The sequence below is a fragment of the Mesoplodon densirostris genome, chromosome 18 (assembly GCF_025265405.1).
Source record: "Mesoplodon densirostris isolate mMesDen1 chromosome 18, mMesDen1 primary haplotype, whole genome shotgun sequence".
Taxonomy (NCBI): Eukaryota; Metazoa; Chordata; class Mammalia; order Artiodactyla; family Ziphiidae; genus Mesoplodon; species Mesoplodon densirostris.
The window spans coordinates 16,873,786-16,900,376 of NC_082678.1; the positions used below are offsets into that span (position 1 = coordinate 16,873,786).

At 52.4% G+C, this 26,591-nt stretch overlaps 2 protein-coding genes and 1 pseudogene across 2 annotated transcripts; 1 reads left to right on the forward strand and 2 right to left on the reverse strand.

The window, feature by feature from the left end:
- Positions 1-2,700: 2,700 nt before the first annotated feature.
- On the reverse strand, positions 2,701-3,102 carry LOC132478969 (transcription initiation factor TFIID subunit 13-like; annotated as a pseudogene).
- Positions 3,103-5,817: 2,715 nt separating this feature from the next.
- Positions 5,818-11,206, forward strand: LOC132479116 (uncharacterized). Its single transcript, XM_060082706.1, is given in 7 exon segments — positions 5,818-6,135; positions 7,763-7,846; positions 8,451-8,545; positions 8,980-9,165; positions 9,854-9,991; positions 10,227-10,419; positions 10,920-11,206. Coding segments are annotated over 7 exon segments (1,185 nt in total). The 5' UTR covers positions 5,818-5,933.
- A 6,777-nt stretch (positions 11,207-17,983) lies between these two features.
- BIRC5 (baculoviral IAP repeat containing 5) lies at positions 17,984-25,416 on the reverse strand. The gene is made up of 4 exons (XM_060082229.1): positions 25,250-25,416; positions 24,892-25,001; positions 22,595-22,712; positions 17,984-19,280 (listed from the first exon to the last, which is right to left on the reverse strand). The coding sequence occupies exons 1-4, from the start codon at positions 25,358-25,360 to the stop codon at positions 19,191-19,193; spliced, it is 429 nt and encodes a 142-aa protein (XP_059938212.1). The 5' UTR covers positions 25,361-25,416; the 3' UTR covers positions 17,984-19,190.
- Between the last annotated feature and the right edge of the window lie 1,175 nt (positions 25,417-26,591).

Below are 26,591 nucleotides of genomic sequence, written 5' to 3' on the forward strand. Positions count from 1 at the left end.
ACATTGGGGTGTATGTGTCTTTCTGAACTGTGGTTTACTCTGGGTATATGCCCAGTAGTGGGATTGCTGGATCATATGGTAATTCTATTTTTAGTTTTTTAAGGAACCTCCATACTGTTCTCCATAGTGGCTGCATCAGTTTACATTCCCACCAACAGTGCAAGAGGGTTCCCTTTTCTCCACACCCTCTCCAGCATTTGTTGTTTGTAGATCTTCTGATGAAGCCCCTTCTAACTGGTGTGAGGTGATACCTCACTGTAGTTTTGATTTGCATTTCTCTCATAATTAGTGATGTTGAGCAGCTTTTCATGTGGTTCTTGGCCATCTGTATGTCTTCTTTGGAGAAATGTCTATTTAGGTCTTCTGCCCATTTTTGGATTGGGTTGTTTGTTTTTTTTAATATTGAGCTGCATGAGCTGTTTATATATTTTGGAGATTAATCCTTTGTCCGTTGATTCGTTTGCAAATATTTTCTCCCATTCTGAGGGTTGTCTTTTCATCTTGTTTATGGTTTCCTTTGCTGTGCAAAAGCTTTTAAGTTTCATTAGGTCCCATTTGTTTATTTTTGTTTTTATCTCCATTACTCTAGGAGGTGGATCAAAAAAGATCTTGCTGTGATTTACGTCAAAGAGTGTTCTTCCTATGTTTTCCTCTAAGAGTTTTATAGTGTCTGGTCTTACATTTAGGTCTCTAATCCATTTTGAGTTTATTTTTGTGTATGGTGTTAGGGAGTGTTCTAATTTCATTCTTTTACATGTAGCTGTCCAGTTTTCCCAGCACCACTTATTGAAGAGACTGTCTTTTCTCCATTGTGTATCCTTGCCTCCTTTGTCATAGATTAGTTGACCATAGGTGCGTGGGTTTACCTCTGGGCTTTCTATCTTGTTCCATTGATCTATGTTTCTGTTTTTGTGCCAGTACTATACTGTCTTGATTACTGTAGTTTTGTAGTATAGTCTGAAGTCAGGGAGTCTGATTCCTCCAGCTCCGTTTTTTTCCCTCAAGACTGCTTTAGCTATTCGGGGTCTTTTGTGTCTCCATACAAATTTTAAGATTTTTTGTTCTAGTTCCATAAAAAATGTCATTGGTAATTTGATAGGGATTGCATTAAATCTGTAGATTGCTTTGGGTAGTATAGTCATTTTCACAATATTGATTCTTCCAGTCCAAGAACATGGTATATCTCTCCATCTGTTGGTATCATCTTTAATTTCTTTCATCAGTGTCTTATAGTTTTCTGCATACAGGTCTTTTGTCTCCCTAGGTAGGTTTATTCCTAGGTATTTTATTCTTTTTGTTGCAATGGTAAATGGGAGTGTTTTCATCTTTAGTGTATAGGAATGCAAGAGATTTCTGTGCATTAATTTTGTATCCTGCAACTTTACCAAATTCATTGATTAGCTCTAGTAGTTTTCTGGTGGTACCTTTAGGATTCTCTATGTATAGTATCATGTCATCTGCAGACAGTGACAGTTTTACTTCTTCTTTTCCAACTTGTATTGCTTTTATTTCTTTTTCTTCTCTGACTGCCTAGGCTAGGACTTCCAAAACTATGTTGAATAATAGCAGTGTGAGTCAACATCCTTGTCGTGTTCCTGATCTTAGAGGAAATGCTTTCAGTTTTTCACCACTGAGAATGATGTTTGCTGTGGGTTTGTCGTATATGGCCTTTATTATGTTGAGGTAGGTTCCCTCTATGCCCACTTTCTGGAGAGTTTTTATCATAAACAGCTGTTGAATTTTGTCAAAAGCTTTTTCTGCATCTATTGGGATGAACATACGGTTTTTCTTCTTCAATTTGTTAATATGGTGTATCACATTGATTGATTTGCGTATACTGAAGAATCCTTGCATCCCTGGGATAAATCCCAGTTGATCATGGTGTATGATCCTTTTAATGTGTTGTTGGATTCTGTTTGCTAGTATTTTGTTGAGGATTTTTGCATCTATATTCATCAGTGATACTGGTCTGTAATTTTGAAAGCACTTATTTTTAGAAGCTTTAATTTGACCTGGGAAAATGAGTTCTCTTAAAACCTGACAAATAGTATAAGCCCCAAAGATTTTAAATCAAATAAGTCTTCCAACACAGAAGCATTCATAGGAAACTTTTAGTTTCTCAAAAAATAAAAAAATTAAAATTAAAAAAATCACTCTTGTTATCTAAAGAAAAGAGTATTAAAACAAATTATCTTAAGACAAATAAGCACTCCTGAAAAAGGTTGTATTCTCTATCATTTTCTCCTTAAAAGAAACACAGACCAGTTCACTATCTTTTAATAACTTAAGACTACTGTAATTTAAAAACTTTAGAATACATGAAACACGTCTTAGCTATCAAAGGTACCATTTAGATTTCACATATTAAACAGCTACAGTACAGCCTACAATGGCACAAGTGCACCTAATACATAAATATTAATTCATCATTTAGATGGTCAAAAATCAGAAGGAACTGAATGGTTTGCAAGGTACTTTGACTTACATGTGGTCACTAAAATCCAGTAAGTAATTCAAAGTATGGTAATATAATCGCAGGCAATTAAAGGCTCAAATATCACTCTAAAATTGAAGACATGAAAATAAAGACTGAAAACTTTGTGGTTCTCTATCTTTCATTCACATGGCTAGATATCAGAACCTTACTGTGGAAAATAGAGTTATTAAATATGGTTTCCCCAGAAAATAATGAAGCTGCAGAAAGTACAAAAGGTGTCAAGATCCATAGTCATAGTTTGCTTCATCATATGCTTTTCTAGCTCGTTTCAGTTCTTCATTCATAGTAAACAAGTCTTTAACCCTAGCAAACTTTCTTGGGTCCTTTCGAATCAAGAAGATGATATCTTCAACTTGTACCCGACCTTGTCTTCCAATTGACATTGCCTTGTGAGTCATTTCAGTGATGAACTCTATGATAAAGTCTTCAAGAATATCTACTGACTCAGTATAAGGATTCTGATCATCCCCAAACCCATACATCATACACCGTAATTCTTTAGAAAAAAAGTCTCTTTCTTTTACCCTGTCCACCTTCTGCACCTCCTCCAATTTCTTCATTTTCTTCCTCAAAGGTGGGGTCTTCTTCTTCATCTGCCATCACAGCAGCCAGCCACCTCCTGCGTGCACCCGCCTCCCATGGAGCTGCTATTGCACACTTAAAAGACTACAGTGTAGTGTAAGCATAACTTTTATATGACCTGAGAAACCAAAAAAATTGTGTGACCCACTTTATTGCAATACTCACTTTATAGCAATGGTCTGGAACCCAACCCGCAACATCTGAGGTGTGCCTATACACTTACATAACAAACACTTATACACACAGTTACATATACCCCCATGTGTGCGCACATGTAAATGCATACCTGTGCATGCATACCTGCGTGGACATATCAACATGCACGCGCACACAAATTTATACACGTATACATGTACACATACATACACAGATACATTCACACACGTGCATGTGCCTACACAACCCCCTGAGACCAAGCCTTGTTCAGAGGGTCTCCCCCCTTGATAAGACCTCAGAAACAGACCTCACTGGCCCAGGGAGACCCCCCCCTTCTCCCCTGATAGCCCGAGCTTTCTGGTCCCCCCACGCCCCTGCACTGGAAACCACCACTCGGTGAGGTGGGGGTGGCCAGGTGCCCTGGGACAAGATAGGAGGTGATAAGCAGCCACCTGGCAGAAGCAATCTCCGCTGGGCTCAGCCTTCCCCAGGAAGAGTCCACTCTCTGGGGAAACAGCTCTGCTATGGGAGGAGGAAGGCCCAGGTTGGTGACCAGCTGTGTCACCTTGGTGGCATTCTTGGGTAGCCCCCAAGAATGGCAGGTAGCCCCCTGCCCAGCCCCCCTCCCCCGAGGTTGCTGTGAGGATTAGCTGGGAGGCTGTAGGTGGGAAGGCTTGGCAAACTGTGAAGTGACTGCAAACACAAGGTCACTCTGTGGTTCTGCCATGGCTGGGAGGTGCCTGGGGATCCAGCTGTTTGCCCCCTTCTCCCTGCTCCCTGGGAGCCACCATCCCTGCCCCAGTCCCTCCCTTCCTTCCCACAGAGGCCTCTGCTCCCCTCCCCCCACTTCCCAGCAGAAGGGCTGGAGCCAGACACTGAGATAAGGGGCTTGTTTTCTAAGGGCCCGGAATTCGGTGGAGATTGAGGGTCAGGGCCTGAGGGCACTGGCGCTGGAGGGAGGAAGGGGGGCGGGGTTAGGGCACAGTGAGCCTTTCCTTGGGGCCCCAGACCCCAGGGGGACTTGCCATTTCCACCCTTTCGTGATGGCTCTGCAGGCACAAGGGGAGAGGTGGAGAGCTCCAGTTGTTGGGCTCCATCTCCACCCCTCCTGCTCCCTTCTCCTTCAGGGCCTCAAACGTTCCAGCTGCCTCCTACCCCAATGTTCCTCCTATTCCAATCCTTTGCCCATGCTGTTCTCTCTGCCCAGAACACTCTCCCCTCTGCCTTTGTCTGATTAACACCTTAATGTCTTCAAAGCTCAGCCCAATCACTGCTTCCTCCAGGAAGCCTGCCCTGATGCCTCAGCCAGGCCCAGTGCAGCTTCTCCCAGCGCCAACAGGCAGCATCCTGTCCCCATCCCGAGGACCTGACCTCCAAGGGCAGGCTGCTTTGCTCTCCTTTATCCCCAGACCCAACCCGGAGCAGACACATGGCAGAAGTCCGATGAAGGTCAGTGTCTGAGAGTCCTCTTTGCTGAGGGGTGCCCTGATCAGAGGTGTGGGTGCCTCTTCTGGTGACCTTCAGCCCCTCAGGACCGACTTCCTCCCGTGAGGAAGAGACATCTGTGGCCCACACTCTGGGAAGGGGAGCTGCTGAGTGGGGCTGGGCACTCAGAGGGAGGCCTGTCCTCCCTGAGTGAGGGAAGGTCACCCTGCAGGAGGCCCAGTCCAGGCTGAGTCAGGCTGCACCCCACAGCAGCACGAAGCCCCAGGGCCCTGGACTGTGACCAGTAACCATGATAAAGCAGCAGCAGTAAGAGAGCAAACACGCATACACAGTACTTACTACCAGCTAGGCACCAGGGTCAGCATGAAAAACCTTAAGTCATCAAATCCTCAACAGCCCATTTTGCATTTAAGGAGACTGAGGCACGGAGAGGTTAATTGAGTTGTCCAAAGCCGCACACCTGGTAAGTTGGGACTTGAGTCAGTCGGGTCCTTTTACCAATACCTCGCATGGCCCTGGGTGGAGGCAGCCCACCCGTCAAGGTCCGGGAGTACGGAGGAGGGGGCTCTCCGTGCACCCCTCTAATTCCACCTCCATCTTAAGTCGGACGCTCAGATGGGTTGCACCATCTTTTTGTCCCTCTGCCTGGCACCTAGACAATGCCTGACACCAGTGGGTGCTCAATAAATCTGTATTGAAAACAGTAGATAACGGGAAGCTACTTTTTAGGGGCAACGTAACACAGTGGTTCAGAGCTGGATGCTCCTCGCCAAGTTCATTAGCTCTGCGCGTCTCAGTTTCCCCATCTGTAAAACGGGATGAAAAGAGTACTTGTCTCCTAAGAGCTGTTGAGAGGCTTTACTGCGTTCACACTTGTAAAGTACCTGGGACAGTGCGGGGCACACGGTAAGAGGCACAAGAGCGTCTGCTCTATAAAAACTTGCCTGGTTTCGGTTTCTTCTTGGGTAAGCTGAACCCTTCCTCTCTCTCCCTCATCCCTGGTTCGCGCGTCGCAGACCGCGACGAAAGTCGTACTACAACTCCCAGCATGCCGCGGGGGCCCTCTCTCGGACTTGCGCGGTGCCGGCCGTGACGAAGGCCGAACTACAACTCCCAGCATGCCGCGGAACCGTCCCGCCAGCCACAGTCGGCCGCGGCCGAAGTTCGGAAAGTCCTGCCGCTGGGATCCCGCCGCTCCCAGTCGCCCTCGCCGGGGAGGGTCGGCGCGGGGGAGCCGAGCGCTGCACCCGCCATGCTCCGCAGACTGGCCCGGGCTGCGACCCAGCAGCAGGGGGCCCTCTGGGCGCGGGGATCTGGGAGCCAGGCGGGGATCCCGACGCACGTGGTGGACCTGCGCAGCGACACGGTTACCAAGCCCGGGCCGGCCATGAGGCGCGCCATGGCCGAGGCGGTTGTGGGGGACGACGACTACGGCGAGGACCCCACCGTCCGCGGTGAGCCCGGCGTGCAGGCCGGGGCCGGGGTCCTCGCGGCGACCCCCAGTGCGCTGTCCATGGTGCTGGCGGGGGGAGAGGTGGCCCAGGACTCGGGGTAGCGGCTCAGCTGCAGGCTAGGCATTGCGCTTGGCGTCCTTGCGGCTCAGTCTGACGCATCACTCGAGAGCCTGTTAGAAATGTAGATTCTCGGGTCCCACACCGGACCTCCTGAGCCAGAATCTGCAAGTTAAAGCAGGATCGCCGGGTGACTTGTGTGCTCATTGAAGTGTGGCCCCACTGCCCGATGAGATGGGTGTTATCTCATCTTGCAGAGGAGGGCTCTGAGCAGCTGAGCTAGGCACTCAAGTTCCCATACCGAATAAATGGCAAAACAGGACTTGAACCCAGGTCTTCTCACTCTAGCACCGTTAGCTATTGTCCTGCACCCACCACCTTCCCACATGAAGACAAAGAGGAAACCCATCTAGAAAAGGATTCTCCACAGGCTGCACCGCCCCCCAGGAGTGGGTTTTAAAAACCTAGGGAGTGTTTTCAAGATGGTGACTGGTGCCACCACCCTGGGTTGAGAGTTGCTGCCTTAGTGAGCCATTGCTATTGTTGGAGTGTGTAGAACCGTCAGCTGTGCCAGGGGCAAGCCTGAGGGTTACCACTTGAGCCCTGAGGGCCTGGATGTGGGGTCAGGTGGTGATGGGGCTGATCATGCATCCAGCAGACACCCACTTTTGCCTGGAACTTCAAAGATGCTGACCCACTGCTCAGCAGGCAGCCTGATGCATAGACAGTCACCCCCACTGAGGTGAGGGAGGTGCTGGGGTTAACGTGCATCCACAGAGAGTGCCTTGGGGACTGGCAGGTGGGGACATGGGACTCACAGGAGATGGGGACTTTGTGGAGGAACCTCTTAAAAGATGAGTGAAGTGCTCCACCCCCAACCCTGGGCAGGGAAGGGAGCGCTGGCTCACCGGGCAGCGGAACTGCAGAAGCAGAAGCATAGTGGTGCAAAAGGTGTCTGGGATATGGATGGAGAATGGGGCTGGAGTGGGTGTGCAGGAGAGCATTCCTGTCCCTGCAGCGGAGGCAGAAGGCAGACCCCACCGGTCTTGAATGTCATGGCAAAGGCTTCATACTGTATGCCACAGGCAGAGGGGAGCCACAGTGAGCTTTAAAGGTGGAGCTGGAAGCCCCGCCCCCTCCAGCCCCCCACAGTCTCCTTCTGAGGGCTCCAGTCCTTCTGTTCTGGGAGAGGAAGTCAGCAGAGAAACCACAGGGCCCCACCTGCAAGGGACTGATGGGAAAGGAAGTGAGACAGGTGCGAGGTCTGGGTGGGACAGGAGGGTTCAAACCACAGAGTTTCGGTGTCGGGTTGGGGGGGGAGAACATGGCCCAGGAGGAGGCGGAGCACAGAAGGTCGACTGAGGGGCCCCTGGACCCAGATGTGCAGCCACCAAGACCACAGGCTGCAGCTGGCAGACCAGGGCTGGCGTCCTGCTTGGCTACTCACCACAGCCTTGGGCAAGATGCCCTCATCCGGACAAAGGGCTCATGGGGTCGGCAAGGAGAGGAATTTGAAAAGTGCCATTGTTGATGGGCACCACCCCCCCGCCCCCATCCCTTCCCACCTCAGAGCTTCAGGCCACGGCGGCGGAGCTGCTCGGGGTGGAGCGGACCCTGTTCGTGCCCACAAACACCATAGCCCACCTCATCTCTGGTGAGCACGGGGCGACTTCCATTTGCCCTCCAGGCCCTCCCTCCATGCTTCTCCCTTTTGTGCTGGGGGCTGTGACAACGTCAGTGGGGCTCGGAGCCATCTGGAACCTGTAACCACACCCTCCTCTCACCCCTTCCGCCTGGGGGTCCTGCACTGAACTTCGTGACTTCCCAGCATGCTGCCACACCTTTGTAAATTGTCCCTTTATCAAATACTCTGGATTCCCAGGGTGCGTGTGCCCTCTGTTTCCTGCTAGGGCCTGATGACTGATGCCCGTGCCCTGGGCTGCTTATTCCCCAAAGAGCAGCATCATGGCTGGCTTCCCCACGCAGGAGATACCCTGCAGGTGGGCTGCAGGGCACAGGGGTGTAGGGTGTGCAGCGCCCAATGATCCACAGGGTCATCGTCTTAGACTTGTGGACTTAGTGGGATGGTTTTCCAGCACATGGCAGGAAGGTGTCTTGAAGGGGCGCTCTTTCCTAATTGACATAAGGCAATTGGGAGCTAGCTGTGGCCTTGGGGGTCAGTCCGTCTGAGCTGGCTGGGGACAGATGGGCCCCATGGGACTCGGTGCCAACGTTGTCCCCCACCCCATCTACCTTAGTGATGTGTCACTGCCAGCGCCGGGGCTCCCCGCTCCTCCTTGGGCAGGAGCGCCACCTCCACGTCCAGGAGCAGGGCGGGGTGGCTCAGCTAAGGGCCCAGCACCGCTCGCCTGGGGCCAGCACAGGATGCTCAGCACTTGGGGTGAGAACCTGCCTGCCAGGCACCAAGTTGGGACCTGCAGAGGGAGAAATGGCCTCTCCAGGGAAGGCAGTAAGGAGAGCCATTCCCAGATTGACCACACAGGGGCGGGCTCGGCTCAGGCCAGCCGGTTTGCTGGCTGTGCTTGTAACCCTGCTGCCCCCTAGTGGGAACCCACAGCACTGGGCGCTCAGGGAGGAGGGACCGCAGCCTCTCAAGCAAACATGGTGCCTTCAGTCCTCCCCCACCCTTAGCTGGGATGTCTATGCCCACGTCCACAGCACAGGGGGAAGGCTCCACGGCCCAGAACTGGGGAGGAGCAGACAGGACAGGGGTAGGAGGCGCTGCTGGACCCCTGGACCTCATCCTTTGCATGCCCACACCTGCAGATCGCTGGGGCGCACTCCCACCCACTCCCAGACCTGCCCCATGGCACCCTGGACCCGGCTGAGCTGGAGGGGCTGGTTGCATGGAGCCTTGGGAGCCGCTCCCACCCGGTCTGTGAGCTCATTTGCCTGGAGGACGCCCACAGCAGCTCATGGGGCTGGGTGCTCCCCATCGAGTGCCTACGCCAGGCAGGCCTGGCCCCGCCACTGTGCCCCCACCACTAGCCAGCTGCTGGCTTTCTGTCCCTCAGGCCCCTCTCCTGGGGTTTAGTCCCCTCTGATACATGCCTGGGTGCCCATCAGTGGCAGGAACTGCTGTGGGAGACATGGGTGCGGTTCTAGGTGCAGATGCAAAGGGAATTATTGTCACAGTGCCCAAGCTTTTGTCCAAAGAGCAGAGACTCGGTCGTCAGGGAGGCGAGTCCCCAGGCGGCACCACCTTGGTCTGGTCTTAGGGCCAGGTGCGAGGGCTGGGCTCTGCCACTCTCCCCTGTGAGAACTTGAGCGCTAACTAACCCTCCAGACCTATTCCTCACCTGGGAAAGGGGACTGAAGGCATCCTTCCAATAGGGCTGTGGCGAGGCTTCGGTAAGATGAGGCATTCATCGCTTGGCCGCAGTGAGCCTGCCATAAACAGGAGATAAAACCCTTATCCTCGACCCCCTTTCACAGAGGACAGCCTCAGGCCCAGGCCCAGAGTGACTGCTCGGGTGCCAGATGGCCAAGCTTGTCACCAGCCAGCTCTCCTGACTCAAACCCCTCATGCTTCCTCAAGGACACAAGCCCAGTGACCCTCCAGTGATCTTCTGGAGACGCATCCTCCCTCTGCCCCTCCCCCCAGCCTGGCCCTCTGACCCCTCCTGCCTCTCACCCCCAGGTGCACCTGCTGGCTCGGAGCTATGGGGTCCAGGTTCACCTGGATGTGGCCCGGTTGATGAACGCCGTGGTGGCTCTGTGCATGCCCCCTGCCCGCATCGTGGAGCACTGTGATTCTGTGTCTCTCTGTTTCTCCAAGGTAGGGAAGCCGCTGGGCCGCCTCCGACACAGGAGGGTAGAGATGCCCACAGCAAGAGGCCGAGTTGGGTCCCTGAGCTCCTATGTTGGCAGCCGCTAACGCTGGGCCCCTCCACCCCCACCCCCCGATGAGGCCACAGTGTCACCCATCCCTGTCCCTTTTGACCCCTCCAGAGCCCTGAGGACAGAGATCACACCCATGGGCAGGGAGGCAGGACTCTCCTCTCTTCCCCCAGGGCCTTGGTGCACCAGTGGGGGCCCTGGTTGGGGGACCCAAGGGCTTCACTTAAGAAGCCTGGCGCCTCCGGAAAGCCCTGGGTGAGGGGATGCGCCAGGCGGGGGTGCTGGCCGCAGCTGCCCTGGTGGGACTGACTGATGCTGAGGAGGTGCTGCTAAAGGACCACCAGAATGCCCAGAGGTTTGCCAGAGGTGCCTGGACACCCCCCACTTCCCTTTGGCCCCAGGGGTGTGCCTTGGGGGTCCCCTGTAGCAGGGCCCAAACCCCCAGCAGGTGTGCATCCTTCCAACTCTAGAAGGTAAAGGTTAGCCGCTGAACCAGCAGGGGTGGGATCCAGGTGGTCTGTGCTTTACCCGTGCAGGTCCTAGACCAGTAGGCGCGCAGTGGGTGTTAGTAATTTTCTGCAGGATCCAGCAGAATGTAGCCTTTAACTTGGGTTGAGGCCTCACAACAACCCCACGATGTCCCCACTTTACAGATGAGGAAACCTAGACCCCAAGAGGTTAACGGATTTGTCCAAGGTCACGGAGCTGAAAAGCAGCAGAGCCAAGCCTGCCCATGTTGGGAATAAGACTCTCTCTTTTCCTCCCACTACAGTTGAGCTGCCCTCTGCCTTTCCTGGGGTGACACGGCTGGAGTGGTAGGGATAGTGGTGGGGTACTGGGGTCGGGCTCCACTTACCACAGGACCTGGGCTCAGGAACTGGCATCCCCTGTCTGCTCCGTGGATCTCACCACTGTAGAGACGAACATGGTGATGGTGAGGGTGGATGGGCTGCCGCCCGAGGAGCTGTGCCAGCACCTGCAGACCATGAGCGCTGACGAGGTGGCCCAGACTGGCCACGCGGTGCGCGTGCTGCTGTTCCCCTGGACTGAGCGGTCAGTGCGAGCCGTGTGGCACCGCGACGTCTCTGCACAGGACACCGAGCTGGCGCTGGGAAAGTGGGCGTTCGTGCTGAGGGCCCTGAGGATGGGGTGATGGACCCTGTGCCCTGGGTGGGATGGAGGGAGGCGGGGAGTGGAGGTGTCCCCAGGGAGTGGGTGGGAGGAGAGGCAGTAAAACAACACCCCTGTCATCCGCTGGTCTCCGTGGACCCCTTCACTTCCATGACACGTGGGGTGAGGCCTTCCACCTGTTCATCCGGCAAACCTCACGTGCCCCTGTGTCCGGGACAGGGGCCCAAGCATGCAGGGACAGGTGGGACCCCATGCTGGCTCTCCCAGCACAGCCCAGGAGGCAGCCACATGGCTCATGAGAGCATCTTGGGGACCTGCAGGAGGAAGTGTGAGAGGACACAGAAATGGACACTGGTATTGGGTGGCCTAGTAGGGGGCTGGGGCTTTACCTTGCAGTCATCTAATCCGTATTTACGTTTTTTTTTTTTTTTTTTTTTTTTTTTTTGCGGTACGCGGGCCTCTCACTGTTGTGGCCTCTCCCGTTGCGGAGCGCAGGCTCCGGATGCGCAGGCTCAGCGGCCATGGCTCACGGGCCCAGCCGCTCCGCGGCATGTGGGATCTTCCCAGACCGGGGCACGAACCCGTGTCCCCTGCATCGGCAGGCGGACTCTCAACCACTGCGCCACCAGGGAAGCCCTGTATTTACCTTTTTAAACAATAAAATTTTTTTGCTTATGAAATAATATGTCATTGCTGCACATAATTTGGGACAGGATCTCCTTTCTAGCAACTCCTGGGGTAATTTAATTTAGGCAGACTCAGTGGTTAAGACCACCCTCCTGCTGAAGTTAACAAGAAGACCTGGGCCCTGAGCCAGAGTCCCTTCCTCCTCCGGCCAGACTGTCACCAAGACAGTTGGGGGGAAGGGGTGCCCGAGAGACCCCCTTGTGGGCAGACAGGCAGGGGACGGGGCGGCCTCTCAGCGCTGCTCTGGGAGGAAGGGGTGTGGCCCCTGGGTATGAGGGGAAGGGGTCACGCGGGGGAGGGGCAGCCGGTACCTTCGCAGATGCGCCAGAGCCGCGAGTGGGAAGAGAGCTCCCCGTGGCCGCTGTGGTTGCCGGCGTCCGCCACCTGCAGGAGGTACTCACGGCGGCACCAGCAGCTCAAAGCTGAGCAGCGCGCCCATTGGGCCTTGCGGGTCGGGGGTGCAGGGACCGGAGCGGAGCCGGGTATGGGGGAGAAGAGGGAGCCAGGGGGTGAGGGGGAGCTGGGGGCTGCGGAGTGGGGGGAGCACGGGAAGCCGGCACTTAGGGGGTGGAGAGAGCCGAAAGTGGGGGGAGACGGCGTTCTGGAACCTGGGGGAGTAGGGCCAGGGAGAAGGGCTGGGGGGCACTTGGTGAGCAGGGCCGGGGAGGGGGCGCCGGGAGCGGGGAGTGAGATGCGGGGAGCCGAGCGGCAGGCGGGCGCTCCCGAGGCTCTTCTGGGTGCAGTGCCCCTCCAGTTCGCCGGGAACTCCCACCCGTCGGTCATCGCCGGGATAGCCCACCGAGCTCGCCCCTGAGCTGTGTTCAAACGCCAGCATCCCCAGCGAGCTGGCTGCTGGCTCTGGGTCCCTGGGCAAATTTCTTAATTTCTCTGACCCTCCGGTTCTTCAGCGCCCAGATGGCCAGGCTGAGGAGGGAGGGTGGGGCCTGAAATGGCCCGGGCGGGGTCTCAGCAGGTGGCCTGAATGGTGAGAGGCAGCCCACCACCACCCCAAGCACACACACACACTGGGGCACTTGGCTGCTGGTTGGCCCTGCGTCCTGGTCTTAATCAGTCTCCAGGACCGGCCACCAGAGGGATCTGATGAACTGGGTGGGCTGGTGAGGGGCTACAGAAGGAAGGAGTCTTGCTTCCTTTCAGCTCCAATTACAAATGCCGAGTGAGGCAAGGCCGGCCTCTGCCTGTCCATCACTCACGCACAAACATAAACGAAGCTTCTCCTAGGACAGGTGTCAGGTGCTAGTGGGGTGGCAGGCAGAGGGGCCCCCACCAGAAGCAGACCCGTGACATGTGTGGGACGGACAGGCCGGGGCTGTCACAGGGAGGCTCTCTGGGGTTCAATCTTGGGAGACGGGAGGGCCTCCTCTCCAGTTCCCTGGACTGTCCATCGCTGTCCCCCTCCCCTGATGCAGGGCAGAGACGGGGGTCAGAGGCCTCACTGAGGGTGATCCTTCTCAGACGAGCAGCTTCTCGACATAGGGTCATCCCAGGGCTCTCATTTCTAAGTGTTTGGTTTTCTCAGCCCCCTTTTCTCTACCAGGCTCTTCTAGGTTTGAGGAATATAATCAGGAAGTGAAAGCGGTCCTAGCAAAGTTACTGAAACCATACTTCCACTCAGACAGAGAGGCATGGAACCGTGTGGTATCATGCAGGCCACGCGTCGTCCTCACACCACACCCAAGGCAGGCTTGGGGCACGCGGCGGGGTTGGGGTGGGAGTGACCCTAGCTGTGGCGGTCTCGGTACCCTCTTTCCTGACAGCCCTCTCCCAGCCCCTGCTCTGGAAGCTGGGTGCCAGCCAGCGGCCCTCCTCTCTCAGGGGGTAGTGGGCCTGGAAGGTGAAAGAATCCAGGAGGCAGACAGAGAAAAGCAGGTGCTCAGGGAGTAGCAGCCATCTACAAAAGCAGGGTGGCAGGTGGTGGTGGGAGTGGGGAGGAGGGGAGAGTGGGGTGGAGCTGGAAAAGCAGGTAATGACCCTAACACACACCTCACAATATGACAGAGATGGACGCTGCTTCTGTGTGTGTTTAAGCTCCGATCGTGACTGTGTTTAGGGAGAACGAGAGGAACCCTGGGGCTGCACGCTCCACACGCTTCCTCCCAGTGCCCCTGCCTCCCTGCCTGAGCTTGTTTGAAAGGGTCTCCTTTGCACCCCATAAAACTTAAACAGAGCAGGATTCAGCTGTCAGGGCCAGCGACAGGTGCTGTTTGAGGCCACCGTGCCTCCAGAGCCCCACGTCTCTGTAGAGGAGCAGACATGTATCCCGCTCGTGCTGCAGTGTAGATGGCCAGGTGAGCAGTCCACTCCCTGTTGCTTTAAAGCCCTGGTTCAGGGTTTTAAACCCCAGATGTGTAAGTCAGAGCCACTGACTGGATTGTCCCCAGACAGTGGGTACTGGTCCTTGAGAGGCTACTTGGATGAATTCCGCCAATCTACTTCTCTTGAGATGGATCCAAATTATACTGTAGCCCAGTGAAAAGGTACCACTTAGAATGACCCATTATTTTTCATTATTCATCCTCCTTTCATCAATTTGCAATCCAGAACTTGTGGGCACCAAGCCTGTCACCAGGCTGTCGGGACCTCTTCAAAGCCAGCATCAGACCACTACCACCAAAATCAGGGGCAGGCGTGATCTTTGATAGAAGAAATCCCAATTACATGTGACAAAACAGGGCTGCAGCCAAGCCTCTTTCCTTTAAACTTACATTGAACTAACTCACAGAAGCTGAAAGAACAGGATGCCTGAGTCCAGTGACAGGCTTCCTGCTCCAGGCCGATGACGCCATAAATGGCCTCCAACGCAGGACTGGGAAACAGCAGAAACCACTGGCGAAATTACTGTGAGAGTAATTGGCAAACATCCTCCAACAGAAAATGAACCTTCCTAAATCACCCTTCCCGACAGGTCAACTCCTCCACTCAGGGTGCATTATGAAGCGAATTCATCCTGGTAGACTCTTCTAGTCAAAACCAACTCTTCTAAAGGGTTCTCAAATGACTCTGGTCAAAACCAACCCTTCTAAAGGGTTCTCAAACGATTGGGGTCACAGGTGGGAGGCACTGATGTGCAGGGCGGCAGCCGCATGGCTGGTCGCACTCATCCCCCAGGACTCACAGGCCTATGAAGGGCTCATCGTGGCCGCCTTGACAGGCTTTGCTAAGAGGGAAACAGGAGCAAGCCACCCCTCCCCCTCATCACAGAATGCACCTGCTGTCCCCAGAATGGACACTCCCGTTCACTCTGCCTGGCACATCTTTCCCTTCTTCATTCATCTGGCAGCCTCCTCATCGTTCCTAGACAAGCAGAATGCTCTGAGAGTTCCTTGTCATCTTCTTGGTGCTCCCACGGACACACTCATATGGCTACTAGGTGGCCTCTATCTTCCCACCATTCAGAGAACAAGGAACCCGTGAGCTCACTGCAGGAGGCTTCAAGCCCTGGACATAGCACCCGGTGAACAACAGGTGCTCAAGTGTCTGAGCGAACAGATGGACAAACGTCACCACCTTGGGGATCATGTGGAAAACTGCCACAGAAACCTAGGCCCCAGTTTGGTCCCAGCCAGCTGAAAACTGGCTCAAATGCTGTACGCTGGGCCAGTGGAGAGAAAACCTACAGCTCAGTTGGCTCTTTGCTTCAAGAGCTAGATTCACCCAGGGCGAGACAGGAACTCCCTGGCGATGGTAAGGCTGGCTCAGAGCTCGCTGGGCTGTACCGCTCACCTCCTCTCAGTTCAGGCCTTAGATGCTGGAAGCGACTCCAGACGCTGTGCTGTAGTTATGACAGGAGAGGTTGGGCGAAGAGTACACAGAAACCCTGTTCTAGCTTTACGACTTCCTGTGAACCTTAGTTCAAAATAAAAAGTTAAAACTTGTACAGTGAGGATCCATGGAGCCTCAGGAGGCGGGTGTCAGTTTATATGAGGGCTTTTGTGACAAAGCTGTCTGAAAAATGGAATGGGGACGGTTTATAGCACTAGCCCCCTGGGGTCAGGCCGTTGCCAACAGCCATCCCCCGCTGCACCCCCTCAAGGCTGGGCACTGTCGTTAGACAGTGAGGGCCCAGCTCTGAGGATAGACAGCCTGGATTCAAATTCCAACCTGAATGCTTACTAGTTGTATGATCTTGGACAAGCTATTCCACCTCTTTACAAATCTCCATTTCTGCATCTAAAAATTGCGAGTAAGATCACATTAGACTTTACTGGCAATTGTTATTTCTTTTTAAGTGAGTACAACCTGCAAAGAATGGTCAGCATCCCAAGGGGGTGCCAACCTGCAGACGATGGCTGGCTGGTGCTCCATCTTTCCCAGCGCTGAGAATGGAAGATCCCCATTCCCCAGGCTGCCCACAGGCTCTGACCTTGTCACACCTGACACCCTTAACCACCAGTTACAACCCTTCCAGACTCCCACCGACTTGGAGAACCTGAGAGGCAGACACATATTCGAGAGAAGGTCGAGGCTGTTGCCCTTAGCAAGGGTCTTAGACTTCATTAATAGATGTCTAGGAAACTTCCCGACGCTGGCAGCCATTAAGGTCCAGCAATAAATATGGTTTTTAGAACAAAAGTTTCTAGAAGAGGAAATGTGTAAGATGGCCTGAGGGGTCAGCCCCAGCTTCGCCTTGCTCCACAGCACAGCTCCACAAAGCTGCGAACTGTAGCAATACCCACTGTGCAAAGGAAACTGAGCACAAAAAACATTTTCTCAGCTTCTCTACAAAGCCAGTGTGTAAGGACCAGTTATTAAAGTGAAGTATCCATTTACAGATTGGCACAAATGTCAAAAATAAGCAGCTGAGGTGAATATAAAGGCGGGAGTGCTTTTTTCCCCATAACAAAAACCTCTGCAATATTCTCCAAACTTGGAGGGAAAAATTCATTTCACTCTCTGACTGAGGTGTGGCAGAAAAACCTAAGTTTGAGGTGCACTTTTCATAGCCGGTTTATACATGGAATGAGTCCAGATGACACAAACAAATGGTTCTGGGTTCAAGTGGCTCTTGCAGAGGAGTCCAAGGCTGGCTCCGTCTCTCTGCGAGGACTCATCCCTCCCCGGCAACCGCCGGGGCAGGAAGGATCAGTTGGCAGGCTGAGAAGGGACCACCACCAAAAGCCAACAATATTTTAAAAGCCCAGTAGGGTCTGAAGTGTTTGAAATGAAATAGTTTTTATTCTTGGCAACTACCAAGATGACCCCCAGAGGTTTCCAATAGGACAGTAACAATCCACCCTGCAGCTTAACCTCATGAAGGAGGATGAAATCAAATCTATCATCTTAACATCGGGCCTCAGCCCTGCATGAGCCAGCCTCGGGGAGGAGAGCAGGGTACCCGTGCGGAGGTGGTGACGTGGAGAATGCGGCACAGATGTGCAGCAATGGAGACCCAGCCATTCAGGGCTGACAGATCGCCTGCAGCAGCCCACCAAGTCTCCACAGCTTTGAGCCAAGTCATTTAGAAGGGATTCCGGCCACCGCATTGTTCTCAGGGAGGAACAGCCAGTGTGCGCCCTCCAGCTCACTAGGGCTAATTGTGCAGCAATTTCATAAACGACAGTTTCTGCTAGATGTTTCCTGCTACTTTACCTTGTCTCCAAATCCATCTAAAATTCACACTGGTGTCCCCAATGACTAAGAAAGGCTTTGCACTTACTTTTAATTGTAGTTTGTCCTGTTCTGTGAAATAATAATTCAAACAAAACAAAGAAAACATTGCACAATCTTAGGAGGGGCTGAGGGCTTTGTCTCAGTTCCTCTCCTCCTCAAATGAAAACCATGTTTCTACAATTAAAAAAGCCAGCTAAGGCAACAAGGTTCTAGGATCCCCACATTACTGGTGAGGAAACTGCAGCTCCAACTCAACAGGCGCCAGTCCCAAAGCCCACAAGGCAAGCAAACCGTTGGAGGGCACAGTTAGGGCCCGGAGTGGGTGTCCCACATGCCTTTTTTATAACTGCTCCAACTCTCTGCTTAGTCTGTGCTGGTGTTGAAACTCAGATATCACTGAATTTGTGATCTTGCAAGACTGCAAACAACATAAACGACTCATCTATTTTTTTAAGAAGTTTCCCCCAAAGAGGTTTTCCAATCCACTTTTTAAATTAATTTATTCCTTTGGGAAGATTCACATTAGAAAGACAGCGGAATTATCAGCTGCCCAATCCACATCATTAATGGGAAGTAGCTATTTGAAGAGTATTAGAAATATTAAGAACAGGAACTCCTTCCTTGGATTTTTCATCCCACCCCTGCCTTCTGTGTCCATGGATGACAGCTGGTCCAGCACAAAACTTCCCAGGAAGAATCCCCTCTGTGTGCCCTGCTAACTCCAGAGGAAGAAGCAGTGAGCCAGGCTTCTAGAAAGTTCCTTGTCTGGCACAGAGGACAACCTTCTCCTCGTCTACTACAGAGAAATGCTGCAAACTTTCCACGTGCCGCTGGAGGTGAAGAAGTATCTTCAGCTGACCTCAAAAGCAAGGGGCCAGCTCTACTCTCAAGACATCAGTCCTTCTGCATCCGCTCCACCCCGCTAGCCGCTCATGCTACAGTCATGGAAAGGGCTCTTACACAGATCAAGTCCAGAGGCAGAGTCTAGGGTCTAATCCCATAGCTCCCCCTTGTCAACCTGAAAATCACAAGATGGGATGGCGAGGAACACCTCACACACAGCGCACTTTCAGAGGCGTGGCAGGGATGGGTCTGTACAATCCACCTGGGAGGAAGGGAGCTGCTGAGACACCACAGACCTGATGGGGTAAAAAGGTATGGTCACAGGACCTGCAGATGTCAACGCGAGGTAACACAGAGCACCTGGAACATGAGAAGTGCACACAATAAATGGAGATTATTACGCAAATGAAATTTAAAATGGCATTCTTAATCCTGTTTGTCCAGTCACAATGGACCAATGATCGCATTCACGCATCACATCTCAGCTGGACAGCCAGTCGTCAGTGTGAAGCCCATACAGGTCACTGTAAAAGGGCTCTACCCACGTGGACAAACTTCTCCCCTCACCCTGCTAAGTCCAGGAATCAATAAAGCAAAAACTACCAAAGAGAAAAGAGAGAATCCGTCACTGTACTTAGCACTAGCTGTACAACAGAAATAGCCCCTGGCACTGCCTTCAAGAAAAAACCCAAAAATACAGGTAAATATTCTAATTTCAAAATGTTGATGTTCTCCTTTCCTAAGGCACAGTTAAGAGGCCCCAGAGGAAAGCTGGTAATGCGGAGGGCTGTGCCTTGGAAAGGATGTGTCTGTGTCCCTGTGGGGCAGTGACGGTGGGGATGGCGTCACTCCGAGGCAGCTAGCTGCTCAATGGCACAGCGGACTTTCTTTGCAGTTTCTTCAAATTCTTTCTGCTTATTGTTGGTTTCCTTTGCCTGGAAATAAAGAATAGACAAATGAAACTGAAGCTCTAGGCATGCTCCAATAGAGATACCCAGCTATATGGGGTAAATATCCTCATTCACCTCATCTGCCTCTCTCTCTCTCTCTTTTTTTTTTTTGGCCATGCCGCTCAGCTTGTGGGATCTTAGTTCCCCGATCAGGGATCAAACCCAGGCCCCAGCAGTGAAAGCGCCGAGTCCTAACCACTGGACCGCTAGGGAATTCCCCTCAACTAGCTCTCATTTGAGCTGTCCCACAATAATTATAAAAGAAAACACTGATGGACCGCTTTGCTTGTACCAAGCACCATTCTACCTGCTTCACACACCCTAACTCACTCACTGTTCCACGTCCCCATGAGGTAGGTGCCACCTTTATCCCCATTACACAGATGAGGATACCGAGGTCCAGAGTAGCACCCAGCTCAGGGTTACCAGCCAGTCTGTGGCAGAGCCCTGCTCTTCCCCACTACCCTACATTGCTTCTGAAGCTCCCACAGCAAGTCCGGAGCCCTCCACTTGCTCACTTAAACAGACGCTGTCAAGCATCAGCGAGCTCCTCAAACAGAGAAACCTTCCACCTGCAGCAGCTCTCTAAATCTGGCTTCCAACCTTTCATTCTGCTAAGTGCTCTCTCCAGGGGGACAAATGACAATCACATCAGCAAATCCAGAAACCTCCTCCCTAATTTTCACTCTCCTGATTTCTCTGCCACATTAAAAAACAAACAATAGACTTTTATTGGGTTAAATGTTTTCTAATAAGAAAAACAATAGAGGTAACTTGTTTTCAAAAGAAGGCGGCAGCAATGCAGTAGCAGGAGCAGAGAGCACGTGTTACACTCCAGGGTCAAACCCTGAGCCCGGCTCTACCTCAGCCACACACGTGCCCAGCGTCAGGCCCAGATGGCTGCCTGACCAGTGGTCCTGTCGAACTGACCAGCAGCATCTCAATTAAATGCAGGGTCTCAGAAATTCACAGCATCATGACAAACAACACTTGTTCCTTGGGCTTCCCTGGTGGCGCAGTGGTTGAGAGTCCGCCTGCCGATGCAGGGGACACGGGTTCGTGCCCCGGTCCGGGAAGATCCCACATGCTGCGGAGCGGCTGGGCCCGTGAGCCATGGCCGCTGAGTCTGTGCATCCGGAGCCTGTGCTCCACAACGGGAGAGGCCACAACAGTGAGAGGCCCGCGTACCGCAAAACAAAAACAAAAACAAAACACTTGTTCCTCGTTTTCAGTATTTGTAAACTGCAACACGTAATTATCTCACCTGGATAAACGTTTGCCTTAAAGCTGTGTGCTGCAATCCCATAACTGACTTAATAAATGGTTTAAAAGAGCAGCTCCCAACCTTATTTCCACCCCACGGTACAGTAGAGGTCTGCATGCCATCCCACCACCAGGAGCGATGTACCCTAGAGGGGCCATCCAGGAGCTCTAGCAGGAAGCAGACAGGCCTCTGGTTATGCCCATTCCCTGCACTCTGACCCCAAACCTTACTGTCCACATCCATTCACATGCAAATGTGCCTAGGGACACAAGGGGACCTGAATTTTTATATCAGTGATAAATTATTTGCAACAAACCTCACAATTGGGTGTCACTCTAGAGCAGCCCTGTCCAACAGAATTTTTTGCAATGATGAAAATGTCCAATTGTCTGCACCGTCCAGTAATGTAGTCACTGGCCACATGTCGCTAATGAGCAGATAAAATGCTGCTAGTGCCACTGAAGGACTGAATTCTAAATTTTCTTTGATTTTTCTTTTCTTTCTTTTTTTCGGCTGCGCCACGTGGCTTGCAGGATCTTAGTTCCCCGACCAGGGATCGAACCTGTGCCCTCGGCAGTGAAAGCACGGAGTCCTAACCACTGGACTGCCAGGGAAGTCCCCCCAAATATATACATTTTAAAATGATCTGGGGGACTTCTCACAGCTTTCTCACAACTGTTCCTGAAGTACACAAAGCTGGTCTTTCACCTAGAACAGGACTGGCAAACTACGCCCTATGGGACACATCCATCCAGCCCATGGCCCGTTCTTAACCCAATGGCTAAGAATGCTTTTTACATTTTTAAACACTTGCGGAAAAAAACAAAGAAAGAATAATCTCTAACAGAAACCCTGTGGCCCACGAAGACTAAATACTTAACCATCTGTGGCACTTCACAGAAAATGAGCTGACCCCTAACCTCGAAGGCCCTCCCTATAGCCCCCTTCCCAGTTCCAGCACTGCAGTTCCCAAGACCTCCATCGAATATACCGCTTTACTGACCACTGATTTCTTCTCACTTCCTGAAAAAATTTTCAATTTTGTCCTTAGCATTTAAAAGGTACCATATTAGACAGAACTATTTATATTGATCTCTAAAAAGGAATACGATTTTCAAGCTGAAAAGGACCTCAGAAACCACAGGAGTCTATCCTCCATTTTACAGCAAGGAAACTACAACCAAGACTGGCCTAAACTCACAAAGTCTATGAGTGGCAGAGACAACTGGTACATCTGGACTCCCTGCCCAGGGCTTCGCTAAAAAGAAATTAAACACCTGAATATTTACTCTCTGTAGAGCTGCCAGATTGAGCATATAAAGATAGAGGATACTCAGTTAAATTTGAACATCATATAAACGAGTAATTTTTTAGTAAACAGCCATACAAAATGTGAGATATACTAAAAAAATGACTCCTTGTGTACCTGAAATTCAGACTTAACTGGGAGTCCTGGTTTTCTCTGGCAACCTTAATTCTCTACAGCCCAGGCTGCTTGGGAGCTGCCTCTTTGTGGACTCACGGTTTCGCTCTTCCAATAACCCAGTGAACCTGTGCAAGAGCCTCAGTTCGCCTGCAGAAATCCCTTCAAGGTCCAGTAGGACTGGTACTTCCTTCTCCCAATACACATAATGCCCCTTTCTCAATATGCTCTCTACTCTGTGTCCCCAGACCCTCTGTTCCCACCACTGCTAACACATGAACACACCCTGTATAAATGAGCTACCATCTCAGTTGTCACTAAAGGCAGGAATGCCAGCCTAGCCATCACATGTCCCACTACCAGAGGTAACCGCACACTGACGACACCTCTACTCGGGATACGTTTTTCTCTCTGCACAACCCCAAGGCCACACACTCCAGGACAACAGACGCTTTTCTATCCTTTTATATCCTCACACACACACCTCAGAGGGGCTTAGGAAGTGCTTACTGAGGAGAAGCGTCTATGCAGTGCTTGTGACGGGCTAGGGAGTTTAGTACTAAAGATGCTGAACAGGATTGGCGCTTGGTTCTTATTCCCAGTAATACATACAATTTTGTTCTTGGCTCTTTCTTTATCCAGTTTTAAAAATTCGCTGAGGGTTAATTCTTCAAACTGCTTCTTGACAGAAAGGAAAGCACAACCAGATGAATGCTTTTTATGTTCTTCTCTAGAAAAAGCAACACGTGAGCGGGTCAACAGAGAAAATTCAGGTAAAGGGAGAAAGGCAACAGTTTGTTACCACCAGCCCCCCTCCCCACCTCACAGACACACCTGCTGTGCTTCAGGAGCAGAGTGTGAAGTCTGAAGTGGACGGAACCAGGGCCAGGACCCACATTCCCACACAACTTGTCTCAGCACCTTCTTGCTCTGTGGACTCCCCCCAGCCCCACCCATATCCTGTGGCTGATGTAGTCTACCTGGAGTCTTTTAGCAATTAGTAGGTAAAGTGTTACAGAATATAAATCCAAAGGTATCACATGTCAAAGCCCTGAAAATCCTCCAGGAACCATTTGCAGTTGTCTCATCTCACTCGAATTATTACATAATCTGTTGGTTTGGAAAAAGGGCACCACTGACCCAGTTTCTCCAGTGAATTCCTCTGCCTCGTACCATCCTTCTGTGCATTCGGAATTATCCCTGCAAGCGGATAGCACTATAACGAGAACAGTCTGGGGAATTCCCTGGTGGTCCAGTGGTTAGGACTCCACGCTTTCACTGCTGAGGGCCCAGGTTCAACCCCTGGTTGGGGAACTAAGATCCCACAAGCCGCGTGGCACGGCCAGAGAAAACCAAAACAAAAACCAGAACAGGCTGGAACGAACACCCAGCCATGCAAATTCCAAAAGGACAGCCAATAGTAACTATAATCTGAAAATATTATAGCACTTGGAAATTCACTCCCAAGAATACAACCAGTATCTCCCGTGATACCTGGTATGATCACCATATCACCCCAGTCAATACTGGGTCATGAGAGCAAACATTAGGGAAAACAGCAACACTCTTCTTGCTAAGAAGAGAAACAACTCCAGTGATTCTCTAGGGGGAAAAAAAATTCAAGCTGTGGAAGCAATTGATTCTGACAGGGGAAAAAACGGTGCGGGAAAAATGTGGCATTACATTACGGGAATATTGTTGTCTGTATGAATATATGCACACAATAAAAAAAAAAAAAGAAAACGATGCCCTAAAGAACAAAATCTAAAACAAAACTGAGCGTACTACTTTAAGGGGTGGTTTTTGTGCTGTATGAATTATAGTTCAATAAAGCTTCAGGGATTCCCTGGTGGCACAGTGGTTAAGGATCCGCCTGCCAGTGCAGGGGACATGGATTTGAGCCCTGGTCCCGTTAGATCCCACAGCCGCGGAACAACTAAGCCCGTGTCCCACAACTACTGAGCCTGCGCTCTAGAGCCCGTGAGCCACGACTACTGAGGCCCACATGCCACAACTACTGAGCCCACGAGCCACGACTACTGAGGCCCACATGCCACAACTACTGAGCCCACGAGCCACAGCTACTGAGCCCGCGTGCCACAACTACAGAAGCCCGCGCGCCTAGAGCCCGTGCTCTGCAACAAGAGAAGCCTCTGCAACAAGAGAAGCCACTGCAACAAGAGAAGCCACCGCAATGAAAAGCCCGCACACCGCAACAAAGAGTAGCCACCGCTTGACGCAACTAGAGAAAGCCCACGTGCAGCAACGAAGACCCAACGCAGCCAAAAACAAATAAATAAATTTACATTAAAAAAAACTTCAGATTTAAAAACTCTGAAACAAGAAAGGCACCTGGACATCCCTAGGTCACAACAGGATCTGCTCCAGTATTCTGTCTAACCTGAAAGGTATCAAGCACCTACAACTAGCCTTTCTTTTTTTTTTTTTTTTTGCCGTTACTTGGGCCTTCCACTGCTGTGGCCTCTCCCATTGCGGAGCACAGGCTCCGGACGCACAGGCTCACCGGCCATGGCTCACGGGCCCAGCCGCTCCACGGCATGTGGGATCTTCCCAGACCGGGGCACGAACCCACATCCCCTGCATCGGCAGGCGGACTCCCAACCACTGCGCCACCAGGGAAGCCCTACAACTAGCCTTTCTTCAACACTGCACCCAGAAGGACATTCGGCCAAATCAGATTTGATTAGGTTGAAAGCATCACCAAGGTGCCAGCAGAGACTCATCCTTTACAGCAGCTGTTTAGGGCACAAACGAGGTTGGAAAGCCGTAGGTCCTTCAATAATACTTCGAAATTCAGATGTTTTGTGGGGGAGCCCAACTCAAAACAAACGGTCCCGATGGAACGGGGGAACCCCGGAAGCCCAGCGAGGCTGGCCTGAGGTACTTACATAGGGTCGTCATCTGGCTCCCAGCCTTCCAACTCCTTGAAGCAGAAGAAACACTGAGCCAAGTCGGGCTCGTTCTCAGTGGGACAGTGGATGAAGCCGGCCGCGGCCATCTGCAAAGGAGAGCTCGGCTCAGGCCCCAGAGCGGAGGGGTTCCCCCGAGATCCGGGAGGCCACAGAGGGGCTAGAGCCCGCAGAAGGGGTCGCCACAGGGGCCCGGGAGGGACGGGAGCGCGCGGGAGGGGTCACCCCTGGGGCCCACAGAGGGGCCGGGGCCCGCGGGAGGGGTCGCCTCAGGGCCGGGGGCGGGGCTCTGGGGGCGGGACGGGCCTGGGGGCTCCGGGAGGCTGCGCGGACTCACTCGCTCAGGCGTGCAGGCGCAGCCCTCCAAGAAGGGCCAGTTCTTAAATGTGGAGACACGATGGTCTTTGAGGTAGAGCTGCCAGGCCGGGGGCAACGACGGGGTACTCATCCCGCCGCCGCCGAGCGGTGCCGCGATTCAAATCCGGCGGTTGTCGGCCGCCGCGGGGCATGTCGGGAACGCGCCGCCCGCGGCCTTCTGGGAAATGGGAAGCTGGGCGGCGCGGGGTGTGCTGGGAGTTGTAGTCCTCCCGCTACATGTCTCTGCTTCTGCTCACCAGGCACCGACCCAACCCCGCCTCGAGCTTACTCCCATCCCAGCTACTTGCAAACAGTGGTAGGAAGAGGAGTGGAGAATGGGCGGAAGTGCCCGTGATAGTTTCAAGGAGTGGCGCCTGCCGAGCACAAATGGATTAAGCCCTTTCAGCGTGCAAACTCTTATTGTTTTTGTGGGTACCCCACTCCTGGAATCGCCTAGTGCCAGCTTCCCCAGCCAGCCCTTGTGCCGTCCGGGTTGGAACATGTGCTGAGGCACGTCCATCTAGAGGCCACGCATCCTCCAGGGGAAAGATGTCTCATAGATGAAGCACACAGCTAAAGCTCCACCCTCGCTGGAGTGAGCTGTTCACTCGTCTCTTTTATCAAGTCTTTTCACTGAAGCTTCCTGGAAGTCCAGAAATTGACCCTTGGAGCTTTGTTCTTCCCTTTCCACCAGAGTTCCTCAGGAGTTAGATATCCCTTCTAAGTCCCTGCCCCAAACAGACGTGCGGGTGGGGGTCAACAGAGGTGAAGCAATGTGTGGAAACAATGCCCACTGCCCTCCAGCCAGGAGACCTGGGTGTCCTATCAGGGAAGTGGGATTGGAATGTGACTCCAGGAAGTGAACAGCCTAGGATAATCCGCCTGGATAATAGAAATGAGAGCCCAGGGAGCGGGCACCTGCCTGTAGGCACAGCCAGACTGGGTTCAGAGCAGGACTGTGTAGCTGGTGCCTAGCCTCATGCAGACGCCCCAGCCTTCCAGCTCTATGAACCTGACTTTAAGTGGTTTTTATGGAGGTTTCACAGGCTTGGTTGATCAAATCATTGGCCTTTGGTGATTAATTGAATCACCAGCTCCTCTCCACTCTCTGAAGATTGGGAGGGTGGGGCTGAAAGCTCCAAGCTTCTAACGAAGGCTTGGTCTTTCTGGCCACCAGCCCCAGCCAGAAGCATCTAGGGGTTGCTCATTAGAACAAAAGATGCTCCTATCACTCTGGAGATTCCAAAGGTTTTTTAGGAGCTGTGTGCCAGGAATCGGGGACAAAGACCAAATATATATTTATCACAAAGGCAAATTTGCAT

What these genes read in the sequence shown, in the direction of transcription:
- BIRC5 (XM_060082229.1), bottom strand. Translation starts at nt 25,360, where the DNA reads ATGAGTACCCCGTCGTTGCCCCCGGCCTGGCAGCTCTACCTCAAAGAC. An exon ending in GCGCCTGCACGCCTGAGCGA is followed by an intron (nt 25,002 to 25,249) that starts GTGAGTCCGCGC and finishes TCTCCTTTGCAG; the next exon opens with ATGGCCGCGGCCGGCTTCAT. An exon ending in AAAGAGCCAAGAACAAAATT is followed by an intron (nt 19,281 to 22,594) that starts GTATGTATTACT and finishes CTTTATTTCCAG; the next exon opens with GCAAAGGAAACCAACAATAA.